Source organism: Saccostrea echinata, unplaced genomic scaffold (assembly GCF_033153115.1).
Source record: "Saccostrea echinata isolate AGI-Se365-2 ecotype Australia unplaced genomic scaffold, CSIRO_AGI_Sech_v1 ptg000037l, whole genome shotgun sequence".
Taxonomy (NCBI): Eukaryota; Metazoa; Mollusca; class Bivalvia; order Ostreida; family Ostreidae; genus Saccostrea; species Saccostrea echinata.
The window spans coordinates 1,140,285-1,167,575 of NW_026889786.1; the positions used below are offsets into that span (position 1 = coordinate 1,140,285).

At 33.9% G+C, this 27,291-nt stretch overlaps 1 protein-coding gene across 2 annotated transcripts in view; it reads left to right on the plus strand.

Annotated features, from left to right (window-relative positions):
• The window catches only part of LOC133200151 (tyrosine-protein phosphatase Lar-like), an 84,077-nt gene extending 57,954 nt beyond the window's left edge, over positions 1-26,123 (plus strand). The window contains exons 13-36 of one of the 2 annotated variants that reach the window (XM_061335909.1): positions 1,816-2,127; positions 2,715-2,909; positions 3,589-3,681; positions 4,204-4,497; positions 6,534-6,821; positions 7,764-7,870; positions 8,713-8,929; positions 10,296-10,465; positions 10,626-10,658; positions 14,995-15,183; positions 17,362-17,591; positions 18,842-18,960; positions 19,163-19,461; positions 19,657-19,755; positions 19,913-20,032; positions 20,332-20,486; positions 20,705-20,990; positions 21,127-21,220; positions 21,314-21,390; positions 21,525-21,659; positions 21,865-21,990; positions 22,255-22,409; positions 22,654-22,789; positions 23,570-26,123. In XM_061335909.1, the coding sequence (XP_061191893.1) occupies positions 1,816-2,127; positions 2,715-2,909; positions 3,589-3,681; positions 4,204-4,497; positions 6,534-6,821; positions 7,764-7,870; positions 8,713-8,929; positions 10,296-10,465; positions 10,626-10,658; positions 14,995-15,183; positions 17,362-17,591; positions 18,842-18,960; positions 19,163-19,461; positions 19,657-19,755; positions 19,913-20,032; positions 20,332-20,486; positions 20,705-20,990; positions 21,127-21,220; positions 21,314-21,390; positions 21,525-21,659; positions 21,865-21,990; positions 22,255-22,409; positions 22,654-22,789; positions 23,570-23,638 (3,998 nt within the window). In that variant the 3' untranslated portion in view covers positions 23,639-26,123. The remainder of the gene's footprint in view (positions 1-1,815; positions 2,128-2,714; positions 2,910-3,588; positions 3,682-4,203; positions 4,498-6,533; positions 6,822-7,763; positions 7,871-8,712; positions 8,930-10,295; positions 10,466-10,625; positions 10,659-14,994; positions 15,184-17,361; positions 17,592-18,841; positions 18,961-19,162; positions 19,462-19,656; positions 19,756-19,912; positions 20,033-20,331; positions 20,487-20,704; positions 20,991-21,126; positions 21,221-21,313; positions 21,391-21,524; positions 21,660-21,864; positions 21,991-22,254; positions 22,410-22,653; positions 22,790-23,569) is intronic. The other variant, XM_061335910.1, reaches the window with a different exon arrangement.
• The last annotated feature ends 1,168 nt before the right edge of the window (positions 26,124-27,291 follow it).

A 27,291-nucleotide genomic window follows, 5' to 3' on the forward strand; every position in this document is an offset into this window, starting at 1 on the left:
TTCAAGAACAAAGACTAATAGAAACATGGATATTTGTAGTTGTCAAACACAGGAAAATGTGTTGTAAAAATGCGTTTATCTGAACTTAAAAACAGTTAAAGTATTTACAGCAAAATTATGCAATATGTTTATTTCACCATAGGATGTAGAAAAACCTGTTCTTTGTTGGTTTACAATCATGAATAGGTGTATAAAGACAGCAGGGTAACATATGGCTTAACTTGTCTTTGTACATTATCCTGGAGATTGACAGTGGGGGGAATTCCCTCAGAAGTTATACACATTGTACTAATTAATTAGAGGCTCTATAGGAAGCAGTGATCAGAGAATCATCAGAATATTGACCTTAATTATTGAAAAAGCAGGGAAAAAAAGCTGTTAAACTGGCAAACGTTATTATGTTGTCAAAAATTTGATGTGAGGTTGAATACAAACATCTTGATACAAAATATGGTGTTAACAAATTGTTAAGAATAAGCCACCCATCATCAATTATTGTTTAACATACAATTATCCTTATAATTCTTCATGCTCAGTTTATCATAAGCATGCTTTATAATCATAAAATACTTTTGTCATATTCAACATGATCATCTTCAAAACTTTTCATCAAGTTGATCTGTCTGAATCAGAACATTAACACATATAACATTCTTGGACATTTGATAACCTTTCTAAGCAGTTGCCGTGGGTTAACCCAGTTATTTACTGGTTATTTTGCTGTGGGTTAACCAGATTATTAACCAGTTATTTTGCTCGGAGTGTTGGTTTTACAGTGAATTAACTTGTACTGACTTCAGAACTTAGTGATTTTTCTCCCCTATACACAAACTGAAATGCTATTAATAGTCATATTTATAGGTAAGTGTTTTACCCTCCAATTTTGATGTGGTCTTCATGTTAGAAATTTCTGCATGTTTGGTGTTGCATGTATTTTAGATTTTCTTTTCTAATTACCTGGTACTACATCTTGTGTTTTTCTTTTTCTCTCTCAAAACACAGGAATAGAAAAACAGTGGACAGATTGTGCTGTTCAAAATATTTGGGGGGAAAAATCAGAACATTGTTTTATCATAATAATGGATAAGTTTAACTCTTTATTAATTTCCATTCAAAATTACTTATTATGGTAGCGACTTAGATCTTTGGCATCAGTTCAGTCAATTTAATAATAATTAAGCAAGAGATCCGCACCTTTGCACTACATAATTTGAAGGAAATCTTCCATAACATTCTTTAAAAAAAAAAAAAGATAATTTTTTCTACACAGATGGCAAGAAATGTAATGTGTACATGAGCAACACACAATGCCACATCTATTCACCGCACAAAAACCAAGGCAATCTTAAAATTGAATGATAAGAAAAACACACAAGGGTGAGAAAGTATAAAAATAAAATTCAAAGCATGAACAATTCTTCAGTCTCACAGGAAAAGAATTTGCATTGAAAGTTTGAATGTTACTAAAGATTGTTATGAGGTTCGAGTGTTGTGTGAGATGCTGGATTAACTGTTTACATGAATGCTGACATTGCAGATGATCATAATGTTGTGAACTTTTCACTGCATAAAACAGGAGATTAAAAGCTCTTTTCAATATAGAATTTTATATACTTTAGCATAATTTTTTTTAAAGAATCTTTTCTTTAGACAAAATGCACCTTTCTAAAGATTTCAAGATAACATCAATTAGATGCATGTTTATCATTATAATTTTTATTAACCACATATGTAAGACATACATACTTTAATATTCCTTTGAGTCATTTCTAAGTTTTATTTGATAATTTGAATGAAATACATCAAATATTACAGTGCCTAATGAACCCACAAAGGTAACAGCTGAAGCCATCAACTCTACGGCCATGTTTGTGGACTGGCGGCCACCAGAGGGCCGGGGCAGCAATGGTATTATCCGCGGATACTATGTCTACTACTACGAGACGAATGATAAGGATGAAATGGTCGGACAGGAGTTGGTACATGATACGCATGATGGAAATAGGAATGAAGCTGTGATCACAAACTTGAAAGCCGACACACAGTATTCTGTGCAGGTAGCAGGGTACACAAGGAGGGGAGATGGAAAACGCAGCAAAAAGAAGATAGTCAATACAAAAGGGGCTGGTAAGTTATAGAAAGAGTGCATCAAACAGAGTACCCTGTTAAATATAGATTTCTGAAGTCTAACTCTACCCTCCAACCCCAACCCCAAACCACCACTGTGAGAGACCACTTTATGAAAAGTTTTTGGGGGGAGATTTGGATTTTTATCAGTTAATGGATATGATGAAAACTCAGGGAACTGATAAAATGTGATGAGTTATTACACCGGAGAACTAAATTGTTTGTGTATCAGTATTGAACTTTTCAATTTTAGATGAGATAGAGAGATTACATGCTCATTGACTCCCACATAAAGAAGAAAAACAATTAATATTGCATAACTTGTCATGCTGTTTAATGCAGAAGAAGGAGAGTTATTTAGTTCAAAAATGAAATGTTTAGTTAAATGGAATTATCACATAAAGTTTCTTCAGGGATGGGTGCTATAAAACTTTGAAATTGTTTAGTTAGTGGGATAATGCTGAAATAGATTTTATATGAAAGAGAATATTAAATATGCAGAAACAAGAAACATTTACCAAGTCTCAAGAATATACAGACGTCTTCATATATTAAATGAAAATTTGATGAGAGACATTGTTTTCCAGTGCCCACACCACCAAGGGATCTGAATGCTGTACTGCTAGATGAGGAACGCCCACAAGTTCATGTGACCTGGAAGATACCAAAGGAGGTGCATGGGGAGCTGATGGGGTATCAGGTGATCTGGGGACGCAAAGGGGAATCCTACCAAATGCTCAATCTGCCAGCCATGAGACAGAGCTACATCTCAGATATCTTAGGTTTGTATAAATAAAAGAATGAAACTTGAGTTACTGGGAAATACATGTAGTATGAGCGACACAATAAGACACAGACAGGTACATGTCGAACAGAATCTTGGGCCTAAAATAAAAAATTGTTTGTTTGCAGTTGCCTACCGATCCACTTTAAAATGCACCCGACTGAAACGTTTCTCAGCCATTTTTTGAGATGATTTTTTTTGTGTGTAAGATTCCAGTTTTCAGGATATTGAAACTGTTTCTTTTCTACTTTTGATATTTGTTTTTATCAATTAGTGGCTTATACAGTGTGTAATATATGGAGCTTAATTACATAAGTAACCCTATGAAAATCTCTTTGTTATCCAACAAAAACCTGAAAACTAAAATCTATTTTTTATTTCAACAAAAAAAAAACCCTACCAACCTACCTATTCACTATATTACCTATAAAAATTGTAGGTTGTCAATTGCAAACTAAAAATTTTTTAAGCTTTGCTTTGTACCCTATTTTTTAATACATCTCTTGCTCGGAGATAGGGTTTAAGAAAATTACAGGATGTCTTGATCTGTTTTTAGACAATCAATATTCTACAAATTTGTCTGAAGCAGGATAAAAGGAAAAGGTAACATGTTGTAAAACAGAAATATCTTGGGGTTTTTTGCTATTTTTTTTCTATACTATTCCTATTTATTTCAGATAAGGGAGCTACATATGAATTTAGAGTAAAGGCAAAAAATGAAGTTGGACTTGGTGAGAGAGCATCGGCTGTAATTATTACTCCTGATGGAAGTATGTTGCAATTTTGATTTTTTTGTTGTTAATGGTCCATGGTATTTTAAAGTTTTAAAGTCAGATGTAAAGTACATTTACATTGTTTACAAGAAATTTCCTGTTTGAGGCCCATTGTATTTCTTGGTCATACTTCTAGCTCTACTGGTCACAGAACAGAAGAGCTTATGCAATTAGTAAGGTGTCTGTTGTCCATCTATCTTTCTGCCTCGTCGGTGAACAATTTTTAAAGCGCTACTCCTCCTACAGTTTTGGTCCAATTTCTATAAGACTTTGTACACAATATTACACTAAGATAGATAATTCTGTTTAAATAATTTAGTTTCCAATTTCAACAGTGTTGCCATGGTTACCAAAAATAGAAATTTATGTGAAATTCTTTCAAAACGCTACTCCTACATTTTTAGTCAAGTTTCTTTGAGACTTTGTACCAGTACTTGAGGACACTACTGTAACTTCTGACTTCTGATTTCTTTGTTTATAAAGACATCTCTTATAAATGTTTCATCTCGCAAATTTCAGTCCCAGCAGGAGCTCCTCAGAATTTTTCAGCTGAGAGCTTGACAGAAACCAGTGTTTTATTGGAGTGGGACCTACCAGCCAAGCACCTGCAGAATGGAGAAATTGTCATGTACCAACTCATGTACCACAAAATGGCTGATTCCATCAACGCTGAAGATCTCAATATCACTGGACTACAGTACGAGGTGAAGGGACTGGAAATGAACACAGACTATGTTTTCCAGATCCGAGCCTTTACCAGTAGAGGACCCGGCCCCTGGAGCCCTAAATATATGCACCATACATTCGGAAGAAGTAATATATCAATTATTAAATTCAATTTTGTGAACTAAATCTTATATACAGTGGCGCCTCGTTAATCCGGACACCTCCGTCCCCAACGAAATCGTCCGGATAAATGAATCGTCCGGATAAGTGAATCACTTCTTAAAAGGCGTACCCTCTTAAATCATATACATATGAGGATAGTGGTATCAAATGTGAAGACAAAGAAAACACCTTTATTTTACCTTGACTTATTGATTTTATTTTTATAGTTTTAAAAGAAATAATAGATATTTAAAAAAAAGAAAAAATTAAAATGTAATTTACACGATGAAAAATGGATAGGCAGTTTTATGTTGAGACTTCCTTTTCTAACACAGGAAACTTTATTCGCCTTCTATTTGACATGCAGTTACATGGGCTGATCAAATTTTGATCTGCTACTGTTTTATTTCGGCACATTTTTTTTATATTTATTGAAGCTCATATTAAGTAGAACTGTTCATTATCACCATTGAGAATGTTCAAATGATTAACCGCGTATATTCACTACATAGGGAAGTAAGTAACTAAATACTGCAATCAGTGTACGTATTGCAAACATTCAACGTAAACACAAGCCATATTCAGGATTATCAATACTTTTTCTAGAAACTCCACGTTATATATCTTGAAAAGACATGATCGGCATTTATAACTAACGCCAGTTACGTATTTCTTAGTGCATTAATAGAAATATATTTTCTTGAATTATGTATCATAATAAATTGTCTTATGAAAAGAAAAAAAAGTTTCAAATAATGTACGATCGTATTTTGATAAACTTACGTAACTCGATACCACGACGAAATCTCGTGATTTATTATTCAGTAAAAATTTTATTTACAACTCTCCAAAATTCTCATAAATTTATATACGTTAGCAATTTAATTAATGCACAGTATAAGCTAAATTCTTCGGGCTTTATAATATAAAAGACGTGTGTTTTAGCTGAGGTAAACACACGCTAATTATAGACGCTATTGTTTAGAGGTCACAGGTAACCGCGTTCAAACTGACTCCACGGACGTTTTTACAATAATTATCACTACTGCAAGAAAGGTGTGAAAAGTCGTTCCTCGAAAAATTACCGTCCGGATAAACGAGTCATTTTTCAATGAAATATTGCGTTTTGTAGTAGAAATTGACCGTCCGGATCTGGAACGCGAATTTCCGGATTAATAAGACAGAATAACGTGGAAAAAATCGGTTCCCAAAAAATATCGTCTGGAAGGTGAAGCGTCCGGATTATTGGCGTCCGGATTACCGCGGCGCCACTGTACTTAACGTTATTTATTGCAGACCGGTTGTTTTTTGTAGCAATTTAATTCCTTTGCCTTTACATAAGATTAAATACATGCAATTAAGACAAAGAAAAAAGATTTTATTGATAAAAGGAACATTTTTTTTTAATTTGCAAACATCATTATTTATTTGCAAAAATAAATGTTTTCAGTATGCCTATTAATTAACAGACTTGTCAAAATCTCGATCCTGTCGGAAAGGCTGGTGAAAAATAAATTGTCTTGACTGATAACTATCAAGAAAACATCGGTCCAAATGACCATTTGAAAAAAATTGAGTATGATGCAAATTTTTAAGAGATTGGGATTGGTGTGCACAGGTGAAGGTCACAAAAACAGCAGAGATGGCCGCGTGGTGACGATGGTCAATTAAACTTGTTACAACAAAGACATAAAATGTCATTTTAGTCTCTGATTAAAGACTCTCCATCTACAGAAAAGAACTTTTGAGATTAAAAGCTGTTGGAAATAATAAATGGCATTTTGGTGCAGTTATTTATTTTCCTCTCTCAGCGTCAAAATAGGTAGATGTATCTGGTCTGACAAAACTTCGTCTGGTCCGAAGACCAAATTTCTGACGGTGATTTCAAAATTTCGACAAGTCTAAATTAATCACATCAGTGTATTCATATAATCCTGTGAGGTATTTTACAATTGCAAGTGTTGATTGCATATTCATCTATAATTACAAAAAAAAACACTATACATACAACTGTATTTCAGTGCCAGACAAGCCACAGAATGTTCGTACCCGCCGCAAGAATCAACATAAGATTGAGGTGACCTGGGACGAGCCTAAGATGGCTGTGGCCGGATATCGGGTTTACTACAATGACTTTGCAAGCAATAACATGGAAGACTGGTCCAAGATAGAAATTGGTCCCTACACAATAGCAGACATTGACATCCCAGATGACAAGGCGACATATGTTGTTCGAGTGCAGGCCAAGTCAGTGGATGGCAGATTTGGAAATATGTCGGAACCTTTCGTAGACTCGGTCGTTATTGTATGTAAGTAATTCCATTGTTTTAGTTCATAATATATTATACATCCCATTTGTACAAGAATTTTTTTTTTTTTATTACTGCGAGGACTTTATTTTCGCAGAATTATGAGAGACACTGCTTGTGAAAATTTTATTCTTGGAAGATTATATACAACAGTTTTCAGAATTGATGAAAATTTTGTCTCGCATATAAATACAGCTGTGTCGCAAAAATAATGTGAATGGTAATTTGGTAATCTACAGTATTATTAAATAAGGATTTCAAAATACATATATAGAATACATCTTTAACCAGAAAAAGTTTATTCTTGCAGTAATGTGGATGTATGTATTTGTTACAAGTGCATGCATGTTCATACTGCCTGCCATGTATGACAATTATTAATTTATATAATTAGTCAAGGCCATGTGAGACATATTTGCGGGATAAAAATGAAATGTAATTAACATATTTATGATTAATTTTATGATGCTTGCTATCACATTATTGTTTGAAGTGGACAAATCCATCATTGACTTGAACATGTTTATAATTTCAGAATCTTTGATTGTTTATTGTCTTCTAATTTAGTTCCCTTAAAAGTGTTAAGTCCTATCTGGAGTCTTGTTCAGCTCAAATATAATACAATACATTACATATTCTTTCCAAAGCATTTCAACTGAGAACAGTACTAATGTACATGTATTCAATCACAAAAAACTTGACATTGTTTTGTAAAACTGATCAAATGCAGGGGTTGAAAAGTAGCATTAAATGTCATATCCTTAGCAATTTCATACATGTAAGAACATCGTACTTAAACAGAAGTCAGCTGTGCAGACTCAACTTTGTATTGAGTTTACATCAAAAAATAAGAAACATACATGTATAAAGGTTTATTTTCTTTTAATATGATAAAAGTAATCTAATATATAGGTATACTTCAGTTTCTGTCTTTTCCTACAGATGTGACGGATAAGCAGGTGAGAAATTTCCAGGTGACTCTACGTACAGCCACAGAGGTGCATTTAAGCTGGGATCCCCCAGAAAATTCTGCTGTTGTCTTTTACCAAGTAAGATATATATATATATTCGGTACGGACGCCAAAGTCCGATGGCTGGTTTCCTATGAGATGAAAGTGCAATGGTCTGACACGCCAAAGTCTGATGGTGCAGAGAAACAATGAATATTTATGACATCACAATAATCCAACGTCAATCCTCGACCCCGCTGTCCGTAATTCAAAAGCCAGTAATACAGAATTAATCCTTGCATACAAATTTGACTGATTTTGCTTATTGCTTGCACCCCCAGGGATATTAGGGTCAGTCCTTACACACTGATTTACCGATTTTGGGATAGCTTCGCACCCAACCAAGAGTTAAAGGTTAGTCCTCGCACACTATTAGACTAACTAGGGTTAGTCTCGCACCCCAAAGAGATTTAGGGTAGGTTCTTGCACTCTTTTCGACTAATTAAGGTAAGTCTCTCTCCCATCCAGCATGTAGGTTAAATGTTTTGAGCGATTAGGGTTAGTCTCGCACCCATCCGAGAGATTAGGTTAGCCTCACACCCACTCAAGAAATGAGGGCTACTAGTACAATTCTTTGCCACATGCTAGTGAATCATTTCACTTCTGCGTTCAAATATTTAATATTCATTTTTATTTATTTATTTATGAGACGCGGCATCGCAATTCATGGCAGTAGTACTATATGACGTCATAAATGTAGATTGGTTTACTACACCATCAGACTTTGGCGTGGCAAACTATCAGGGTTTGTGGCACAGATCATCGGATTTTGGCATGACCATCGGACTTTGGAGTCCTACATATATTTATATAGTCAATTTTCCACATTAAAGAATATTTTAAAATAGGGAAAAAAAGATAAATTTCAATTGTCTTAACAGTTGGAATATGTAGGAGTTCAATCGAGAAGACACAAAGGTCAACTATTACCACCAAAACAATACCAATCCAAACCTATCGAGATTTCAGGAAACCAAAAGAGTTATATCGTGAACAATCTCCAGCCCAAAACTTTTTATACGTTCAATATCACAGCTAGATTCCGTGACGGAACAACAGGTGATCCACAGATGGTGAGGGCCTACACTCGTCTGCTTGGTAAGTTTTTCTGTGGTTCTTTTTAATCAATACGCAGCACAGTTAAGGCTACAAAGAGGTGGCGGAGCCTAATTTGTACGGGAAACATTAACTATGACATCATACAAAACCAACAATTCTTAAAAATCCTACAAAATGAAATAATTTGCTATTTTAAACTATAGGAAACCATCAAACTACATCTAAACTTACTATAACATGCTGTTTGTCTTTAGTTAAATTCCACATAGCAAGGTATAAACAAGTCACTGATCGCGATGCACTTTTCTATGTGACGTCATTTCGTAAACCCTGATGCAGTTTGTATGCAGTAAGTGGCGGATCAAGAAATATTTTCACAAAAAAATGCATTCTATAATCAAATAAAATATTATCTAAAGATATTTAAGAGATAATTAACTTGGATGCAATGTCTTCTTTATGATTTTATTCGTATATATTCCGTATATTTCCTATTTAATTGATACTGCCGTATATTTGTATGCAAGTACATCGGAGGGTAATGCAAGGGTCTTAATAAATCCATCTAGTGCAAGGGCATACACTCAATGGATCACAGTAAGCTTTTATATATAAACTCTAGAAGTATTAAGGTATCTGAAAAGTGCCGCAATCCTGGTGAAATCTTGAAAATGAATAAATTATATCTATATTTAATGCTGCTGACCAGCAAAAAATACAGAATGTGGTCATATAAATTTGATTTTAAAAATGAAATAGCAGAATCTATAGAGGATCGCAGCATTTTTCAGAAACTATGATGCGTGTTGAAAATATTTATACTCTAAGTTTAGAATTTTAACTTGATTATGCCCTTGCACTAGTGAAATTTATAGGTGACCTCAATACTGCAAGTATATGTGGTATATCACGTGTCTGCCACATCACATGACAAGTCTAAATATAAAATCTTATCGTCCTCAATATGTAGTTATTAACCATAATTACATTTGTCGGATATCAATAAAGTACTGAAAAGAATCGCCATCCTGATTAAGAATATATTTTCAATCGCAAAAATTGCCGATATTTCCATTGCGCACCTTAACTGTACTGCGTACTTCATACTTATCATGTAGAAATACAGTTGAACTTCGGTATCTCTAACACTGATATTTCGATTAATGGATATGTTGAAGTGATTTGAAATCCCAACCACTTATTTAAATATGTACCGGTATTTTACCATCAGTATCTCGACAAATGGATTTTTTTCTCTCAGTCCCATCGAGTTCGAGATAAAAAAGGTTTGACTGTACTAACAAATTTGTGTTTTGTGAAACATTCATATTTTACCAAACAATACTGCTATGTTCTTAAAGTACATGTACCATTTCTTTTGTTAAGTTATTTTTTAACTTTGTAGCTCCAAATAAAGTTCCTCAACCCCAAGTGAAAGGATACAGGAAAAACTCAGTCATTTTAACGTTTGATAAAGCCAGTGAAGAAAATGGCGATTTAAGTTACTATTACTTAGTTGTGGTACCACAGAATATAGCAGCACAGAAAAATCCACAAGATTTCAAAGAGTCAGAGGTTCGTTGAGATATGTTTTCTTTTATTTTAATGCAAGCATTTCTAAAACAAAACATAACAGATGCTAGTAAATCTTTTTTTCTGGTACTTAATTCATTCATTTTTCCAAGTAAAGTTATGAAAATCATGGTCATATTTTTTCATTGCATGCGTACAACAGATAGGGTTGAAGTTGAACACAACAACTAAAACGGTAAATACAAAGGATGCTTCTCTGAAAGCATTTATTCCTGGTATTAGGTTGACCCTGTTGTCGTTATCCTACAGTATATTCAATATGTGTTGTTGTCTGTATGACGTACTATCTGTTAAAATAGTTTGACCAAAAATAAAGTAAAAGAAAATTTAATTATACCCCCCGCAAACGAAGTTTAGGGGGGGTATATTGGAATCAGCATGTCCGTCTGTCTGTCCGTCTGTCTGTCTGTCTGTAGACGAGATTTTGTCCGGACCATTTCTTGGAAACTGTTGGAAGGATTTGTCTGAAAATTTGTACACTTATTATTCACCATATGAAGGTGTGCACCTGGTATTTTCATTATGATTGGATAATTATTTTGCATTTTACAGGTGTTTTTTTCATTTTTATTATGTGGTTTTGTCTGGATCTGTTCCCAGAGACTATTGCATAGATTTGTATGAAAATTTGTACACTTATTATTTACCATATGAAGATGTGCACCTGGTATTTTCAACATTATTTGATAATTTTTCTGCATTTTACAGGTGTTTTTTTTTTTTATTGACTTAGTCATTTTGGGTTCATGTCTAAGGTTTGAGACATAGAATCTAGAACATCTGTACAAAAATGTGAACTACAGCTTAAAACTACTCATTAGAGCTAAAAAAAAAACACAAAGTATTAAAAACAGTTTTTACATTACACAGCAGATAGTGTAAATCCATTTGTCCCTTGGGAGTAATGAGTGGACATGCATCCAGTTAAAGATTAATTAATGAGTTCAGTGTGGGAAGCTGTTAGGGCATCTCTGATCAAGCAGGTCTTATCTATATCTCAGGGGAATTGGGCAGAAAGAAATAAAGATCTCTGTTGTCTAAGTCTCTTAATTGTAATTTATGTCTGTCAAAATACATAGTTACTAAAACCAGCCTTTTATTTTTAAAATGAGTTTGATATAAAGGTATTAAAATCAATTTGATTTTCTATAATTAATTATGATATTTTTTTTTCAACAATCAATTTGCTGTGTGTCATGTCTCACAAAGATGGCAGATAGTTGCAAACTATTTTTTCAATGTAATAAAAAACACTGTAATTATTAGTGTTGATGGTTTATTAGGCTGCACCTTAGTTTCATTCATTTAATAAAGTGCCCCACCACAGCATGATACGCCCATCAAATATTGTTAAATTATCATAAACAGTTTAGATTCAATTGTTTGAATGACATCTTAGCGAGACAAGGCAGTCTGCAATTTGTTGTAAAGATATAAAAATTCAAATAAAAAATGTACAATAAATAATTAGTTTAAATTATTTTATACAATATCATATAAGTTTTAATTATTATATACAATATCAAATTAGTTTTAATTACATCAAATTTATCTTGAAAGTAAGACTAGCCAACAAGAACAATTCAATACAACAAAAGCAATTAATTAAGAGACTGATTCCTTTTGCCCATTTCCCAAGAGATGTAGATAACACCTGCTTGATCAGAGATGCTCTGCCAGTTATCTCCTCACACTAAACTCATTAATTTATCTCTAATTTGACATGCAATTTTCTGCTATCAAAATTTTCCTTGACCAGTGCCTGATCATTACACCCATGGGAGAGGTGGAATTTTTGTTGTTACAGATTGCTGTAAAGAACATAATGAAAAAAATAAGACTAGTATTTTCTTGATTTAACACTTTTTTAATAAAGATACTGCAATACTCTGACATCTTTTGGGATTGTGTAATTTAAAAGTTAAAAGACATAGTTTTTTGATTCTAAGTCTAATGGTTTTCTAGTTATGATTTTTCCATATTTGGCCATAGCGTCTTTATTAAAGGTCAGAATGACATGGTTTTAATGTGCGACACACCTTCTACCCTAGATGTATCAGCTGACAAAGTTTGATAATTCTAGGCATAATAGTATTAAAGTTATGAGCCGGACATGAAAAAGCTTATGGACGGACAAACATGAACGCTATAACATAATACGTCCCGTCGTAAGACGGACGTATAAAAATATATAATGAGTAATTAAATTTTCACTGTAAATGTTTAAGGAAATTGTGAACACCTCTCACATCTAGAAAACATTAGTGATTTGGTACTTTCTCTGAAAAACCCAGCGGGGGGTATTTGTCCCTTTTGGACAGTTCTAGTTGAATGATTCTGTGGAAGCAGTTTTTAGCTCACCTGAGCCAAAGGCTCAAGTGAGCTTTTCTGATCAAAATTTGTCCGTTGTCTGTCGTCGTCGTTGGCGTTGGCGTCGTCGTTGTTGTAAACTTTTCACATTTTCATCTTCTTCTCCAGAACTACTGGGCCAATTTCAACCAAACTTGCCACAAAGTATCCTTGGGTAAAGGGGATTCAAGTTTGTTCAAATGAAGGGCCACGCCTTCTTCCAAGGGGAGATAATTAAGAATTCGTGAAAAATTAATGGCATCATTAAAAAATCTTCTTCTCAAGAACCACTGTGCTTGAAAATATGAAACTTATGTGGAAACATCCTCAGGTAGTGTAGATTCAAGTTTGTTCAAATCATGACCCCCGGGGGTCGGGTGGGGCCACAATGGGCGATCAAAGTTTTACATAGGAATATATAGGAAAAATCTTTAAAAATCTTCTTCTCAAGAACAGAAAAGCCATGATTGGTCATATTTATATGGTATCATCCTCAGATAGTGTAGATTCAAGTTTGTTCAAATCATGACCCCCGGGGGTCGGGTGGGGCCACAATGGGCGATCAAAGTTTTACATAGGAATATATAGGAAAAATCTTTAAAAATCTTCTACTCAAGAACAGCAAAGCCATGATTGGTCATATTTATATGGTAGTATCCTCAGATAGTGTAGATTCAAGTTTGTTCAAATCATGACCCCCGGGGGTCGGGTGGGGTCACAATGGGCGATCAAAGTTTTACATAGGAATATATAGGAAAAATCTTTAAAACTCTTCTTCTCAAGAACAGAAAAGCCATTATTGGTCATATTTATATGGTAGCATCCTCAGATAGTGTAGATTCAAATTTGTTTAAATCATGACCCCCAGGGGTCGGATGGGGCCACAATGGGCGATCAAAGTTTTACATAGGAATATATAGGAAAAATCTTTAAAAATCTTCTTTTCAAGAACAGCAAAGCCATGATTGGTCATATTTACATGGTAGCATCCTCAGATAGTGTAGATTCAAGTTTGTTCAAATCATGACCCCCGGGGGTCGGGTGGGGCCACAATGGGCGATCAAAGTTTTACATAGGAATATATAGGAAAAATCTTTAAAAATCTTCTTCTCAAGAACAGAAAAGCCATGATTGGTCATATTTATATGAAAGCATCCTCAGATAGTGTAGATTCAAGTTTGTTCAAATCATGACCCCCGGGGGTCGGGTGGGGCCACAATGGGCGATCAAAGTTTTACATAGGAATACATAGGTTAAATCTTTAAAAATCTTCTACTCAAGAACAGCAAAGCCATGATTGGTCATATTTAAATGGAAGCATCCTCAGATAATGTAGATTCAAATTTGTTCAATTTATGACACCCCCCCCCCTCCCCCCAAACCACTTTTTTATTCAAACTTTTCAACCTTTCAAGACTGAACTGATTTCTGCTTTTTCCTAGCCATAGTGCTCAGGTGAGCGATGTGGCCCCTGGGCCTCTTGTTCCATTAGATTTAAAAAAAAAAATAAATACTCAAGAGAGTGATTAATCATGATCAACAATTGTGTACCCAGAAAAAAAAAAATTTGAAAAAAAAAAATCAATTATCAAAGTTGTCACAGATGTTGAAGTTTTCAGAATTACATGTAGCATGTTCAATTGTTTATGATTTTATGTTAAGTAAACATTGTCTTGTACACATTTATGTGATTTGTAGTCATTCCGTACACCTGTTTCATAAATACTTGTTTTAACAACCCTTTAATTTGGATTTTTGTTGACTTCACTGTGAAATGTGCCCTTACCAGTTCAAGGTCAAAATTTCAAAAGGAATACAGATATACCAAGTACATGTATTGATGCTTATTGAAAACATCAACCTTAAGAAACTCTCATCATGAGAATTATCTTTCTTTGCAATTATTTTTACAAATTAAAGAAACTCTCATTATTAGAATTATCTTTCGTTGCAATTATTTTTACGAATTGAAGAAACTCTCATCATTAGAATTATCTTTCTTCACAATTATTTTTACAAAATAAAGCTATCAATAGTAGTTTTATAGTATGACCTCACCATTACTGGTTTGTTTTTCCATTTAGGAATTTGTCAAGGCACAAAGAACAAACTGTTGAACTTGGAATATTTTGCGTATAATATTTTATTATTTCCATTTGTAGTTTTATTCGGACACCATGCCTTCAAGTTATCCTGCCAGAAATGTGTACATCGCAGCAAAGTTTAAGGCTGATCAACTTCCCGAGGAGTTTACTTTAGGTGATGGCGTGGAATATGGAGGATTCACTAATAGACCTCTGGAGGTGGACAACACGTATCGAGTCTTCTTGCGTGCCTACACAGTTGAAATGGTATGCTAGGCTTTAGAAAAAAATGTTTGTTTACTAGCTTTTACATGGTGATTAAAAATAGGGTCTGTAGATAAAATTATTTGTTATTTTTAGCTCACCTGAGCCCAAGTGAGCTTTCTCATCAAAATTTGTCTATTGTCGTCGTAAACTTTTTACAATTTCATGTTCTTCTCCAGAATCATTGGGCCAATTTCAACCAAACTTGGCACAGAGTATCCTTGGGTGAAAGGGATTCAAATTTGTTCAAATGAAGGGCCACACCTCTTCCAAGGGGAGGTAATGAAGAAAAAATAAAAATTGTGGGGTAATTAAAAATCTTCTCAAGAACCAGTGGGCCAGGAAAGATGAAACTTATGTGAAAGCTTCTTGACATAGTATAGATTCAAGTTTGTTCAAATCAAAACCCCTGAGGGGTAGGGCGAGGCCACAATGGGCGATCAAAGTTTTACATGGGTATACATAGGAAAAATCTTTAAAAATCATCATCTCAAGAACAGCAAAGCCATGATTGGTCATATTTACATGGAAGCATCCTCAGGTAATGTAGATTCAAGTTTGTTCAAATAATGACCCCCCAGGATAGGGAGGGGCCAAAATGGGAGATCAAAGTTTGTAGGGTGGAGCCACAATAGGCGATCAAAGTTTTACATAGGAATGTAAAGGGAAAAATTAATAATCTTTTCTCAAGAGCAACAAAGCCATGGTTAGTAATTTTTATACAAAAGTATCCTCAGGTAATGTAGATTCAGATTTATTCAAATCATGATGCCCCAGGAGATAGAGAGGGATCATAACAGGGGATCAAAGTTTTAAGAAGATTCAAGTTTGTTGAAGTCATGTTACCTGGGGGTAGAGCAGGGCCACAATACAAGATCAAACATAATGGGAAAAAAATCTTGAAAAATCTTCTAAAGCCATGATTAGTCTAAGAAATATGGATGCATCCTCAGTTAATGTAGATTCAAGTGTAAACATGTCATGCCCCCCATTTCCCCTGGGGGAGGGATGTATTTGCAATCACTTATATATTTAATCTGCTCAGTACTGAACTGATTTCTGCTTTTTCCAAGCTTAGGTAGGTGATGTGGCCCATGGGCCTTGTTTTTATTATTTTATTAATTTTTTTTTTCATATAAAGGCATAAGTTTGAAATACAATTTTTTAGAAACATTTTGAAGCTCTCTTTTTTAGCAATTATTATTATTATTATAATTATTATTATTTTTAACAATCAGCTCTAAAAAGTGCCACTATAAAGTGACCTCATGACCTATAAACCATCACATTTGAAGGAAAACATACAGACTTGGAATATCTGAATTTTTACGACCAAAAAAAAAAAATGTTTGGGTCAGAGCATAAAATTAGGGTTGGTCAGGTAACTGATAACATACATATTTTTTAGGCCTTTGTAGATAAATAAATTATGATGGGAGTTAAACGATTGTACAGTTGAAGTCATAAGATATTACTGCTGCATTTCATTTCTGGAATTTTGCTCAGCATTTCCAACATTTTTTATTTTCGTTTTCGACATTTATTTTTTATATTTCTGGAATTTTTGGGGGAGTACTTTTCCAGCAATTTAATGTTAACCAGGTAGGTGGAAATAGAATTTTTAACAGGATATAAATATTACCTTTATTTTTAACCACATTTTCCATATCAAAACATACATGTATGTACAAACAGCACTAGTTAAAAGTTTTGTATTATTTAAAATGTAAACGCGAACAAAGCTTGCTTTATATGTGAACAGTCAAAACTGAAAAGTTTAATGTATATAAATGCATTGATATAATTTTCCATTCCAGAAGTCAAAATTACAAAATCCTTACAGAATATAACGTATCATATTATTGTGAAGTAATTGGATTGTCACAGATTTATTAAAGTGAAATTTATTAGACATACATGTACATGTATATAAATTTATTTTCTTAAGAAACAGAAAGTTCAGAATTCAGTTTCAAAACATTGAGGACAGTTCAATGCTTGAAATGTTATATTTAAATGTAATTACCCATCTGAAACAGGAAATATTGAATTTTTTTTTCTCAAATAATTCTGAGTTTTAATCATTTTTATTCCAAGTCGGAGCTTGTGTGAAGACCCTTATAAGATATTCAGTAGCAACTTTTTATAATAAAACCACCCCCATAATTGTTTATTTTCCAGACTTTGTACAAGTCCAGTGATTATTCTGCTTTTTTGCGCGTGCATCCCAAGAATCCAGAACCAATTGGCCCCAATGAAGACTCTGCAAGTGTCAAAGAAGACGACCCTACAATAGGGAAAGAAAGTGTCGCAAGCTCTAAAAGTGTCATGATAATAATGATTGTAGCCCCTGTCTGTGCTGGCGTAGCCTTCATAATCATCGTCTGTATATTGGTGGTGTGGTACATGAGGTACGTTTATTTTAAAGTATGCCGAATTTTACTTACATTTGCCATTTTCTTTGCTTTAACAGGATCTCTGCACGTCTAGTATATATTCGGATGAATTTAAAGGAGGACATGGCGGAAAACGTTATTCCATTTCGGAAACAATGTCCCCCCAGGATGCACCCACTAATCCCAACTATCTGATTGTAGTGGGGGGATCGGTGTGCGCAGGGCTTGTCCTAGTGTGTTTTGTAATCTTTTTGATTTGGCTGGCGAGGTCAGTAGTCCTATGAGGATATGCAAGGACAAAGTCGTCCATTGATGTTGTGACAAATCTCCTAGAGATGACGTTGTACTGCTTATGATTTTGTTTTTCTCTTCCACTATTTTTCTGTCAGGCTCTCATCTTGCACAACTTCACCAACTTGTGTGTACATAAAGCAAAAGAAACTTTAAATTGTGCAGAATACACGTTGTTGGGAAGTTTACTGAAGTTTGGGATATCTTCTTGTTTATTTATGTTATATGATTTTGTAGGTTTTCAGGTGTTTGATTTTGAGTTCACTTTCTTAATTTCTAGTCCAAGGCTGTGCTTGATATCATTTCAGTATGACATTTATTCCATACTTTGATGCTTCCAAACTTTTTGTCTTTTGTTACAGTTATGATCAGTTCAGATTTAAGGTGGTCACTCTTTGTTGTCCATTTTGGTATATTTAGTTTCATTTTTGATATTGTCCGAATATTACATTTAATTTCAGCTATAAAGAGTTTTATATATAGAATGGTTGTAAAGTTGATTGTAATTTTAGAAGGAAAAAAAACTTAAAGAAAATCAAGACTTATGATTTCATATTAGATACATACTTGTATGAATCTTTTCTATCTGAATGAGAAATTTTAATTTACAATACTTTTACTCTGAACTACATGTATTTTTATTAATCATTAAATCATGTGTAACTTGCATCACATTTTTAATTTTGATTAAGTTATAAACAAAATTTAAAGTGTCTGAAGTTGTGGTTTATTTGAAAGCCAGATTTTTCAAGTTTTTGAAATGTAAACAAATTAAAATTTAGATTTATTGTAGTAAGAAATAAAACTATGAACAGTCTATTAAGAGGTTATGATTAAAAAGTGATGCTATTAAATAGAACATCAAGGGTTTCTTTTTAACTCTACTTGGTATTCAAAGGAACAAAAAAAATAAATAACATTATTTTGGTTGTACTTTACAGAGAGAAATGATTTTGTATTCCTTACACTTTCAGGAGGAAATCGAACAGAAAATCCAAAAGTCCTGAGCCATATCCTGGTAAAGTAATAGTGGATGTTCCTTCTCATCCATGTGATCCGGTGGAGCTCCGTCGCCAACATTACCAGACCCCAGGTACCACCAGAATCATTTATTCCCAATGTCTTGGTTATAAATGTAGGATTAATGCTTAAATGTACCTTTTTACCCATGTTACTGGTCAAATGTGTTTACCCTCAACTACTAGTATGATTTTAAAAGTACAAGATTATTTACCAGTGAAAGTACTCACATGTATTCATACAAATCATTTTCACACTTTTTTTTTTTAACACAGGTATGATCAGTCACCCACCCATTCCAATTCATATGTTACAAGAGCACATAGACAATCTAAAGGCTAACGATAATCACAAGTTCTCACAAGAGTACGAGTCCATAGAACCAGGACAGCAGTTCACTTGGGACCAGTCCAACTACGAGATTAATAAGCCTAAAAACCGATATGCTAACGTGATTGCATACGACCATTCTCGTGTCATCCTACAACCTGAAAATGGCATTCCTGGTAGTGATTACATCAATGCAAATTACATGGATGGTTACAGGAAACAGAATGCATACATTGCAACACAGGTAAGCAAAAAACCATGGCTCCAACAAAAAAGTATGGAAGTGCTAAGTACAGTGTATCATACAGCATGTTTGAGACACTAGATTTGTATGCACTGTATCTCAATACTTTTATGTGATGGATGTTTTCGGTATAAATTATTACAATTCTACACTTTTCAGTTTAAAGGATATAATTGATATCTGTCTTTATTTTAGGGTCCATTGCCAGAGACATTCGGAGATTTCTGGAGGATGGTTTGGGAACAAAGGACTGGAACTATAGTTATGATGACCCGCCTAGAAGAAAGGTCAAGGGTAAGAGGCTATCTTGTATGAGTAAATTGTGAACATATACAGTTTCATTTGTCAATGGTTTATATAGGTCTTTTGTACAACAAAAATAATGCTTGAACAAATCAGAACGTTATCTCTAACTTGATTTTACTTATTTAGTTTTTTTCTCTCTGTCCAGATTAAGTGTGACCAGTACTGGCCCCACCGTGGTGCTGAGACTTATGGAGTGATGCAGGTTCTCCTCGTGGACGTCACAGAACTGTCTACTTACACCATTAGGACCTTCCATATATCCAGGGTAGGAAAACTGCAGCTAAAACTTTCATCAAGTCTTATACATCAGAACAGATAATTATTACTGGAACAGCTCTCTCTGAAATTCTGCTTAACTGCCCCCCCCCCCCCCCCCCCCACCCCTTTCCAAAAAAAAAAATGATTAAACTAATTCTAACTAAAAAATCTTTCTAGACTTGCAGGTAGTAATAGTATGGGTTCAAATTAGTATAAAAGAGAATGCATTTTACAATGACAAAAGTATACAATTGTATGACAAAAGAATATTGACTAGTGTAATACATGTACAATTGATATTTTCAGTATGGGTATCCTGAGAAGCGTGAAGTTAGACAGTTCCAGTTCACCGCATGGCCAGACCATGGCGTCCCTGATCATCCCACCCCTCTCCTGATGTTCATGAGGAGAGTGAAGGCCAGTAACCCCCCTGATGCAGGCCCCTTAATCGTTCACTGCAGGTATGCAGGGAATGCACATGTTCATATGTACATGTAGACATAGTAAAAAATGGCTTAAAACAAAGATGTTTTGAAATAATAATCAGTTTCAATAGAAACTGGAAAAAAATGTTTGTGAAGCAGATCATGCACTGCACATCAATTATAAACATAAACTTATCACTAGTTTTAGTGCCATATTTATTTTATTAAACAATGTTAAATTTTTACCTTGCTAGTGCTGGAGTTGGACGCACAGGTGCTTTTATTGTCATTGATGCCATGCTGGAACGCATTAAACATGAAAAGACAGTGGACATTTATGGTCATGTGACCTGTTTACGAGCTCAGCGTAACTATATGGTTCAGACAGAGGACCAGTACATCTTCATTCATGATGCTCTACTTGAGGCGGTAACATGTGGAAATACGGAGGTTCCTGCCCGCAATCTGTCGGTTCACATTCAGAAACTGATGCAGCCGGAACCAGGAGAAACTGTCACGGGAATGGAGTTAGAATTCAAGGCAAGTCCTCAGCATACATGTCTATTTCTTCATTAAAAAATGTAAATTAAAATCTGGTAAACAGTCACTTTTTGGTTTTGTAAATGGTATGTGTGCAGAGATGTATTTTTAATTGTTGGGGGGTTTTTTCTTGCAGAGATTAGCAAATATGAAGGCTAGTCCCAACCGCTTTGTTAGTGCAAATCTTCCTGTGAACAAATTCAAAAACAGGCTTGTTAATATATTACCTTGTAAGTATCAGAAGCAGTGTTTTTGTTTACTATGAAATTAAGCATTGCTTGTGAGAAAAAAAAGAAATCTTACTCTATTTTTTTTTCTTCCAGTTGAATCCACAAGAGTAGCATTACAACCTATTCGGGGTGTAGATGGCTCTGATTATATCAATGCAAGCTTCATAGATGTAAGTTTTTCATTTTCAACACCTGTGTTTTTTTTGTTTTTTCAAAAAAGAAAAGTAACTTTATAGGCTAGAAAGCTTAAGCACATTACCTTTTAAGTTTGAGTAGTTCATGACTCATTTCTGTGTTGCTCCAGGGTTACAAATATCGCCAGGCCTACATAGCCACACAAGGATGTTTAGCAGAGACCACCGAGGATTTCTGGAGAATGCTCTGGGAACACAACTCCACAATCATAGTCATGCTCACAAAACTTAGAGAAATGGGCAGAGTAAGTGCAGTATAACATCCATCCATCTCTAAACAATGCCAAATAAATTTATAACATCCAGGCACAATGCCAAAATAATTTTTAAAGAGTGACCAGCAGCAGGATTTCAGTTATTTCCCTGCTGGAGTTGTACATAAAGAATTTTTTGGTGAATGATGATGGCAGAAAAATGTCAGATGATTTAATATGTCCTCTATTTATCCAGGAGAAATGCCACCAATACTGGCCCAGTGAGAGGTCCGCTCGATATCAGTATTTTGTCGTCGATCCCATGGCAGAGTATAACATGCCTCAGTATATTCTGAGGGAGTTTAAAGTCACAGATGCAAGGGTAAGTTCACCAGTGAAAATCCAAATACAAAACAATCAAATATAGATAAATGATTTTTCGGGGGAAGGGGGGTCATAGTTGATATTCAAATTAAAGGAAAAATTGAAGAATTATTTGGAATAACAAAATTATCCACGTAAAACTTGCCATTTAGAATGGTGCATAACATTACAAAGATTCTTATTTATAATGTGATGTGGTATTCTTTATGGTTGTGTTGAGTTGTAATGCACTAGGTGATTGATGTTAACATTTTGTTGACAGGATGGACAGTCCAGAACTATCCGTCAGTTCCAGTTCACTGATTGGCCCGAGCAAGGTGTTCCGAAGTCTGGGGATGGTTTCATTGATTTCATTGGTCAAGTTCACAAAACAAAGGAACAGTTCGGACAAGAGGGACCCATTACTGTCCACTGCAGGTAGGAAACAATCATTTAGATCATCCAGGTGAATTGCTGTCAAAAAATTATGATTCGTTTAATACAAATTGGGAATATCCCTTGGCTTTCTACGCAAGAACTGGAATGTACAATGAATAATAAGCTACAGTTAGTAATCTTAGTATTACCTGGATATTTATGTATCCATTGGGAATGAAATATGCATTGAATTGCCCTTGGCTCTAGAACACAATTTTGATGTGTTTTTAAATTTTTTTTTCAGTGCCGGAGTGGGCCGGACAGGAGTGTTCATCACCCTCAGTATAGTGCTTGAGAGAATGAGGTATGAAGGAGTTGTCGACATGTTTCAAACCGTCAAGATGCTGCGAACGCAACGACCGGCCATGGTGCAAACAGAGGTACGTCCGAAAAAAGTACAGTCAGACCTCATTATCTCAAACTCTTGGGAAGGTGGGAAAACTTTGAGATATCCAAGGATTTGAGATATTGAGGTTAAATAAAATATATATAAAGTGCTCGGAACATCTAACTTACTTCAACATAAAAATGATATTCAAGATATTGATGTTTGAGATATCAATGTTCAACTGAATTAAATCAGATATTTCCTATAAAGATTTATTAACAAGTACTGTAAAAGTCTTTACTACGTTTTTGAAATTTCACATTTTCCAAGGTTGGTAGATTTCATGGTAGTTTAAAATCATAGTCATTAAAATTCTCATTATAAAATAATACTATTTAAAAAAATTTCTTTAAAAAAATAAAGAAAGTTATTGGAAATAACTTACCTATGTAACAAACTAGTGCAGTAACCAAGTAAGCTGTTGCAATTAAAAGAGGTTTCTATTAAAATTATTTGCAATGTGAATCGCTACTTACTACCTACCTTGGTAGTCAATATTTTGATAATACAGAGTATGAAAACGGGGTTTTAAAGTTCATGCCACATATTAAATATATATAAGCAACATCAGTATGTCCACAATATTCACAATGGCTTAATGTTCACTGAAAATTCAAACTGAAATTTGAAGCAGTGTAATGTATTCCACTTTAACAGTAATTAAATCAGCATACAACCAAGAGAATTTAATCATGCAAGACAACTAGCTGTCATATAGAAGCATATCCAGTTCTCTTCAGTATTTGAACTTTTTTTAATTTCTTTTTTTTAGGACCAATATCAGTTTTGTTATAGAGCTGCCTTTGAGTACCTGGGATCATTTGACCACTATGCAACGTAGAGACAAGTTAATCATAGCGTTGTGAATTACTTCAACAAGCAAATTGGTTTTCTGTGGAGGAAAAACCTGAACAGTTTGCTAGGTAGCCAGAGGCACGAGAATCCCTGTCAGCTCTATGTTTATATGTGCAATAACATTTAGTTAGAATTATCCATTCTTTCTGTGATGTCCTTGGTGTGCAAGTGGCCAGTACAGGAAGGTTATGGAAAACATAAATCATGTTGACATCTGTGTTGCCAAAGAAATAAACTGATTTCTGGTCTGCTTCTCTGAAATAGAGAAGATTAGTCCAAACTGTGATTTTTTTTTTTTCATCATTAGCCATGGTGCTTGTGCGTGTGTTATTGTTCTAGAGACTGCTTCCATAATATCGTGTCCAAAATGTATGCATTGTGTCGACGTTTCTCTAGAGAAGTGAAAACTACATTACTTTAGAAGGGGTTATTACTCTTAGTTAACAAAAACAACCAGTTTTCTGGTTTTTCGCTCGCTGTGTTTGTGCGATATTTTTTCATGTTGCAAAATGTCATGGCTCAGACATTTTTTCTAACTGCTCAATGTCCCAGAAAATTCCAAACATCACAAGCCATGTCACTGAACTTTTTTCACAATTTGTGAGCTATAACATGAAATTGAAATGTTTTTATTAAAGGAAATCTGAAGGATATTGTGGGTAATATTTATTTTTCATTTTTTTCTTTATACTATGATGTGATAGATGGCCAGATTATCATGCAAGCACATCTGATTGTCATTCTAGATAATCAAGAATATAATTGTGTTTAATATGTGAGAACAAATATGTGTTGCTTTATAGTGTGAGATGATTTTGTACATTTTTGTATCTATGTTTTTGGACAGAAGAAAAAAGTGCTTGTTTATTTAAAAGGACGTCCCTAAACTCTTAGCACCCTGTACAGGCATAATAATGGAAACACCCTGTACAGGCATAATAATGAAACACCCTGTACAGGCATAATAATGAAACAATGTGGTTCTGATGTCTGTAAAAATGGTAGTTCTGTTGTGTTTTTATGTGCTATTTGAAAAAAAAAATTCTCTCAACAAAAGTTGAAACACAGTTGATTGAACTACAGCAAATCAAGTTAAATCTTACATGTATATGTTTTTGTTGTACTGTCTTTTAAAACAAAGGCTTGAAAGTATAAAGATATTTAATTTTATGATAAGATTGCTAACTTATGTATATATTTAAAAAAATACATGTACATTGAAGACAATTTTTCCCACCTACTGATAGTATTGAGGCATATTTTATTGTATAGATATACTTAATGTTCATTGTACACGACATGGCATTATAATTAGACCAAGGATCATTTCATTCATCATCATCTATTATCCATATACATCACATATTCAATGACCATATTAAATGTTGACGTTTTAAATGTTAAAAAAAGTTGATCTGTGATGAATTCCTTATTGAGTGGTATTTTTTTCCTTAGAACTTCAGGGACATGGTATTTTGGTATTAATTGAATTATTTCTACACACGGAATTAATTTCCAAACTATATTGTACATTATATTTAATAAGACTTTAAAGAATTTATTATCGTATTGCGTACACAGAAAAAAATTATGTAAAAACTGAATGCAGCTTTCTTCTTCTCTGTTGCATTCTTTAATTTAAAAAAAAAGTCAGCTTCATTTAGAGAATTCAGCGTAGGACTTAAGTTTGCATCATGTGGTAGAGTTCAACTTTAGGCTTCATGGGTATTGTATAGAAACTTTTATGAACATGTTCCTATTTCTTAAAGTGTTGTACATTTTAAACTTGATGAAACAACACTGTCTTCTTTTAACTGCATTGCAGTTAAATGAAAATAACTCAGCTGGTATCAGATTTCAAGATTTCAATAAACAGGAGTATAAAAATTTAAATAAGGGGTTAAATTCAATGATATTTAGAAGTTCAGTAGACCAATTTGAAACACGAAACATGACATTCAACACCTAGCTCCATGTTCATGTAAAAGCTGTATATATATATATAGAAAAGCACCCTCACTTTCATGTAGATTCTAAATGTCTCAATGTATGTACATGTATGTCTGCTTGTTATATTTCTTTACATTGCTTAACTGTAAGAATCTCAATCTAAATCCATATACAATATGTTATTAGACTAGATAAAGAGTATTCTTAATGTTCTACAAAAGTCATCTACCAATGGTTCTCATTTTTTCGATTGATTTTTTTTTCACATAAAGTTGATTAAAGATTGTAAAAATTAATGTGAATTAAACAGCTTTAAGTCACTATTTTTTCCTCTTGTATTTTCACTGCTATTTATTCTACAAGATATGCTAGACATTGTTAAAATTGGTATTTCATTAGATCTACCCAGACCATTACTGTCTGATCCTGTGCATTGTTGTCCTGTACAATACTGCTGAGATGTTGTGTTACTTTGATCTGATCAGAAGTATTCAGTCATAAATAAAGACATATTACTGACATTGTCACACATTGCAGTGTTTTCTTTCCTGAGGATGTCGGTAATAGATTGAAAAGATAACAGGATTGGTATTCCATTTAATTTTTTATTTTTAGTAACCATGGCAACATCATTTGTTAAAATCCAAAAATGATGTACTGGATTATGTATCTTAGTGAAATTCTTTGAAATCCCTAATTTAGTAACCCTGGCAATACCGTTCATGGAAATCAAAAACTCATAACAGAGTAATGTGTCTGAGTATTGTCTGCTTCAAAACCTTCGAGGAACTTTTAGGAAATTTGAAATCACAAAACTTTTAATCACATTAAAACGTACAACTTTTCAACACTATACAACCATTCCCTACAAAAAATTTAAGCCCAGACTTTTTGACATCATAGCTGCTTATTCAATGAAAATGGAACTCGTAAATATACTTACTGTTGCATTGGTCATTTGCAAATTTATTTCGTTAAAACATTCTGATTGTACACACAAGTGCTCTGAAGTTGATATTAAAGAGATGCTTGAGTTTCTGATTGACAGTATCTAGATCTTTGTAGTTTTTGGAGATCAGGTCTTCCAATAATCTGTTGGAATTCCCATGGGTACCAATTGCGCCCTGTTATTAGCAGACCTTTTTTTGTATTCATTTGAAGCAGAATTTATTCAAAAACTTCAAAATGACAAGAAGAAAACACTTGTTGTGGCCTTCAACTCGACATTTCGATGTATCGACAACGTATTATCTATTAACAATGGTTACTTTCATTCATATGTCAACTCCTTATATCCCAATGAGCTTGAAATAAAAGATACGTCAGAGTCTGACACATCTGTTTCATACTTGGATATTTTACTAGAAAATGACATTAATGGTAACCTAATGACAAAGCTTTATGAAAAAGGTGATGACTTCAACTTTTCAATTGTAGACTTCCCTTACTTACATAGCAATATACTATTATCACCTGTATATATGGGCTTTATGTCTCTCAGCTGATTCGATGCGCAAGAGCATGCTCTGTATAAACAATTTCTAAAACGAAGCAAGTTATTGACAAACAAGTTGAAACAAGGTTATCAACAGTCTCGTTTGAAATCATCATTTCGCAAGTTTTATGGTCGATACAATGACATTGTCAGCACATACAACCTATCAAGTCAAATACTCACTGACGTTTTTC